This window comes from Fragaria vesca, linkage group LG1 (genome assembly GCF_000184155.1).
Source record: "Fragaria vesca subsp. vesca linkage group LG1, FraVesHawaii_1.0, whole genome shotgun sequence".
Lineage (NCBI taxonomy): Eukaryota > Viridiplantae > Streptophyta > Magnoliopsida > Rosales > Rosaceae > Fragaria > Fragaria vesca.
Genome location: NC_020491.1, coordinates 17180438 through 17185920, shown reverse-complemented (window position 1 = coordinate 17185920; position 5483 = coordinate 17180438). Strand labels below are relative to the sequence as shown.

The window sequence follows — 5483 nt, the reverse complement described above, 5'->3', positions numbered from 1 at the left end:
GTTGCGGTTAGGAATAGAGCTCTAGTCTATCTGTTAGTGTAGGTCATGGGAGATACTGTATGGTATCTGGAACCCATGGGTACACAGTTTGTTGTTGTAGGTCATGAGAGGTATTTATTAATACCTGGGACTCATGGGTACATGTTAATTGAAAAGGTGTTGGATTTGTGGATTTTATTTATTGATATAAATTGCTCATGTGATTTAAATGGTAATTGGAGGTTTTGGTGTTATTTTGAGAATTACTCATACGGGCTTTTTAGCTTACCGGGTTTGTTGTTTACAACCCGGTGCACCAATTCTTGGTGTAGGGGTTAGACTTGCAGGTGAGGATCAGCAGGGTTGAGGCGGAGGTTTAGTGATAGGTTTTTTTTTGTTGGGTTTTGCTGTTCTCTGTATATTTTTATATTTGGGTTAAACAATATTAAACTCATGTGAGTGTTTCATTTTCTTGACTTTCAAGTTTATGTAAATAAGGAAATGTAATATTTAACTCAATGTTGAGTTGTGTGAATTACATTTCCGTATTGAATTTTTAGTTCCTGTGAAGTTTGTTGTTGAAATAGGTTATGGGATTATAATATTTTAAGATATATCATGCCAAAATTTTTGAAAATTATCCTTCGTAAATTAGGGCGTGACAGAATCGATTCCTGATAAGCAAGTGAGACCCAAACTCATTCCAATACATTTTCTTGTTAATAAACGCCCGAATTCTCCCATTCTGGAATCATCAATTCCTGATAAGCAAGTACCCAAACTCATTCTAATACCTTTTCTTGTTAGTAAACATTTCATTAATTTATGAGAGGGCGTGCTTTAAGGGTCAATATAATAATTTAGTAGATTTGTTTATGTCCAATAATTGTAGTTGTCTTTGTCAATAGTATGTAAATTCATTTGCCTATAGGAGAATTCCAATTGTATAGGAGTCTGTTATTTAGGAGATCATTATTGCATATTTCTCGTATTATTTCCAAAGCCACAATGATAGTCTGGACCAAATTGTTTTTCTTTTATTAAGACCAAACTGTTAATAGTTGGAAGTTAGCAAAATAAATATTAAGTTCAACCGAGTAGCGGAGATATGCAAGAGCATTCGTGGTGAAATTTGCTTATTTGAAGATTTGTTAAATGAAACCTCTTCTGAAGAGTTCCTTAATTAGATGGATAATATCACGAATGCCAGCATTCAATCTCCATGGAATGCTGCAAATGCCATGAGCAGAATTTGTAATGATGGGTGATGTATTCTTTTGTTTATATACTCTTCAGTTAATATAATAAAGGAGTAAATGTTTGTGACACCTTGTAGTTTACACCTAAAATCAGTTTTGTTCCTCACGTTTTTTTTAAAATTGGTATACCCTTATACTATGAATTCTCGATTGATTTGCCCTTGTTGTCAACTGAACCGTTATGTAAGACTATTAAGTTGCTGAGATGACCGGTCCTGCGATTCCAACTCATCTAGAAACCTGCCACATCGACATAATATGTCCAATATACCCCTGACTCTATTTCCCCCCTTTATCAATCATATTTTCCCGCCAAATGAGTCAAAAATGTGTGTGTAGCTCTGTTATTTAGAGAGCTTTTCATTAAAACTGTCATTCATTCAGTGGAAGTTGAACACAAAGGGATATACTGTTTACAAAACCCAAAATCAACATATGTAATCTCATTTCAAAATCAACAACAAACTATGAACAAGCACAAAATCAACATCTAAAAATTAACATCACTAGATGAACATCTCAACATCTTAATATTCAATATCTGAAATTCAACATCACTAAATGAGCAGCTCAATAATGTTTGCACAAGGCTGAACTACAAAACGAGCAACATCACGGAGCCCCCAACATCATTGACAAAATAGTTCTAAGGATCCTATCGAGCTGAATATTCCCAAAAGATTAGAAGGCTGAACAAAAAGATGGCTCCAGCTAACACTATGTTCATCGCTAGAACAACTATTTGTCATTTCCTCTGCTTGAATTCTGCCTAACCCTTTTAGAAGACCTTGTCGAGGTTGCAGCATTGTCGCTTGAAGCCCTTGAGGTAGTAGGAGCAGGGGCAGTTGGTGGCCTAGTTGCAGTAGATGCAGCAGAAGCAGTTGGTTGCCTAGTTGGTGGCCTTCCTCTCCTTGGTCTATTTGCAACAAGCCTTTCAGCCCTCAAAGAAGCCATTTTGTTCTAAACACACACATTGAATAATTACATAAGAATTCAACAAGTAAAATACCATCAGTCTATAAAAATAAGGTTAAAGATAGAGAGTTTACCCTTTGATATGCTAGTCTTTCTTCTACCTTCTTCCTTAATTCATTAGGAGTCAACGGCCCTCTTTTTTCCTTCTGCACCAAATCAATATCCAACAACAATTGGTAAGCAACAACAAACATTGAAAAAAATGGGAATTAGGTTGTTACCTGTTGTTGAGAACCTTCTGCATTAGTGGTCTTCTTCTTGGTAGTAGTGGTTGTCTTCTTGCTTGGCAGATGACTCTTACATGTCACCTTATTGTGACCTATTTGACCACAATTTCCACACTTGACTGATCTTTGCTCCCTCCCAGCTTTAGCTGTTCCATTGATGACAATCTCAAAAGCTTGCTTAGTTCTTTTAGTTTTGGGCCTTCCAGGCTGCCTTGTGTAAGCTGGAGGCAGAATGTTTGGACCATCACCTCTGCCCCACAAATCCATGCTATTAGCTGGTTGAATGCAGTTGTCATAAATTCTCATGTATGTCTCCTTGAGATAGCATGGTGATACATAATCATCTGGTTCCAGTCTTAGCCCAAAGAGTGTAGAAATGGCATGCTTACAAAGAATTCCAGTCAAGTCCCATATTCTGCATGTGCAAGTCCTCAGCCCAACAACCACAACATTTTTGGTGCCTGAAATGTTCTCAACCTCAGCTTTAAGCTCACCGCTGAATGTTGCAGTGCATTGCTCAGCAACCTTCACTTTGTTTTTCTCGATTACTTTTCGGATCTTGGGGCAGGTGTTCCCATGGTAAGCTCCCATTTTCTCCCTTCTCATACGAATCCGACTCATTAACTTCACTCTGATCTCTTCTAGCATAGTAATAGGGGGCTTAGACCTTGCTCTCAAAACCCAACCATTGAAGCTCTCACAAGCATTGTTAATGAGCATGTCACAATCATAACCAGCTCGGAAAAAAGCTCTACACCAATGTTTTGGTGGCCTATCAGGATCTACAAGACAATAAAAACGATAAATAAAAACACACAGTAAATAAAAACAGAGTAAATAAAAGTGCAACAGTAAATAAAAGCACACCACAAACTAACCTGTTAGCCAATCATAAGCATCCTTATTAAGTTCCTTCATCTCCTCCATTGCTGTTTCATAGTAATGCAATGTTGTTGCTTTTGCGCACTTCCACATGGCATCCTTCATGACTAGTCCAGGAAACTTCTTAGTAAAATTTGTCCACAGATGCCTTGCGCAAAATCTTATTGATGCAGATGGAACCACCTCATTAAAAGCAGGGATCAATCCTTTTCGCTTATCGCTTATGAAAATCCAGCCACTTCCATGGTTGTGAATAGAAAGATCCTTGCATAACAGTTCCAAAATCCAAATCCATGCATCCTTGTTTTCCAACTCAACCATTGCATATGCCACAACCCATGATGTGTTATTGGCATCAATTCCAACTGCTGTTAATAATTTCCCCCTAAAACAGGTCTTCAAGTGAGCTCCATCTAAGCCAATCAGTGATCTACACCCAGCCTTGAATCCATTTTTCAAAGCTCCCAAACATATGTACATTCTTTTGAAAACATGTGACTTCTCTGAATTGTTGAAGTCACACTTGAGATCAAAAGTTGTAGCTAGATCAACTCTTTGAAGTTCTCTCCCATAATCTCCCAGCCTCGCATACTGCTCCCTTATATTCCCTTCAATCTCCAACACAGCAGCCACCTTAGTTCTATAGGCCATGGTCTTTGAAACTCCTGCTCTAATGGTCTTTGACATCTTGTTCATCAACTTCTCTAAAAATGAAAAATAACACAACATATTAACCTATATACCTGGTTCTAAATGAATGATAAACAAAACACAATAGTAAGATAAGAATGGTTTGAAACATATACCTGGTTCTATATTAGGATTCAAAGATATTTCATCCTTGAACTTCTTTGTTAGGTATTTTCGTCTCACCATCTTGTTGTCCAACCGTCTTGTGTGCTCTGGATTGAAAGTCTTGATCTTGAAAGTATTGCAATGCTGCAACTTTGAAGCAAACAACAGAAATGGACAGTTGGGTGCTCTACATATGACTCTCAACCTTGTCTTGTCACTCTTAACAGTACCAAATTCCCACCCTCCTTGGATTGTAAACTCCCTTACTGCATCCCTTAAAATATCGACAGTAGCAAACTTCATGCCCAAGCAGAACTTAACTTCCTTCATATCTGTCTTGGGGTTAAAGATTATTCCATCATCTATCAATTCACCATCCTCCTTCACTTTATGAAACCGAATAGTCTCTTCATCTGAACCATCACTTGCAAACATATCTTCATCATCTTCCTCTTCCATCTCATACAAACCTGGCTCACCAGGTTTATAATTACTCTTCCCTACTTATGTAACAACTAAATTTTCCTCTATCCTCTCATCTTCATCAGTGCCATAGTGCTCATAGCCTTCATGATTGAAATCTGGTTCATAATCAGCATCCTCATCTTCTGATTCTGATTCATCTTCACTTGCATTAAAATCTGGTACTTCATTAGGTGGTTCTCCAAATGTTTGCAAGTGGTCCATATAGTCCATAGCTTCTTCTACTCCACCTACTCCTTCCCTATGCATTGAACTACCACAACCTTTACCACTCCTGCTGCAACCTACATCACTGCTACTGTTAGCTAAAGCAGTCCTCCTTTTTTTAGGTTTAGGAACCACATTATCATTCAACTTTTGTTTACCCTTGTCTTTCGGATTCAAGCCACCAGCTTGGCTTGCTTGAGTGGGAACCACATTTTCAATCTCCCTAAAAACTAATCCCTTAGTTGCAGGTCTAGGCTCCTCAGGCAACTCCTCAATCACACAGCTTGACTTCATACTTTTCTCACCAAATAATAATTCCTCATACATGAATACATCTTCTTCCTCGAATCCAATACCTCTTTTAGCATCCATGTGGTCCAAATACAACTTAATCAACCTCCATTGTGGCACAAGACTACACATTATCATCACATTTGCATCTGACTTTAACAACTCAAGGTCATTTGTCTCATCACCAACTCTATAGAAGTAACAAATGACTTGCTCTGCATATATAGGATTCATCTGCATCACCATGTTATCCACTTCTATGAGGGACATTCTATCCTTGTCCACATGATCATAGTAACAAAATTCCCCTCCTACATATTTGTTGTTCCTTAAGCAACCCCCATGATAAACCTTAAGCGTGAAATAATCTGGGTAATGAGCTGCA

The 5483-nt window shown here is 37.9% G+C and overlaps 1 protein-coding gene across 1 annotated transcript; it reads right to left on the bottom strand.

Moving 5' to 3' along the window:
• Positions 1 to 1976: 1976 nt before the first annotated feature.
• LOC101305116 lies at positions 1977 to 4576 on the bottom strand. The gene is made up of 5 exons (XM_004289403.1): positions 4129 to 4576; positions 3319 to 4026; positions 2435 to 3222; positions 2288 to 2359; positions 1977 to 2198 (listed from the first exon to the last, which is right to left on the bottom strand). Exons 1-5 carry the CDS (start codon positions 4574 to 4576, stop codon positions 1977 to 1979), a joined length of 2238 nt encoding a protein of 745 aa, XP_004289451.1.
• Between the last annotated feature and the right edge of the window lie 907 nt (positions 4577 to 5483).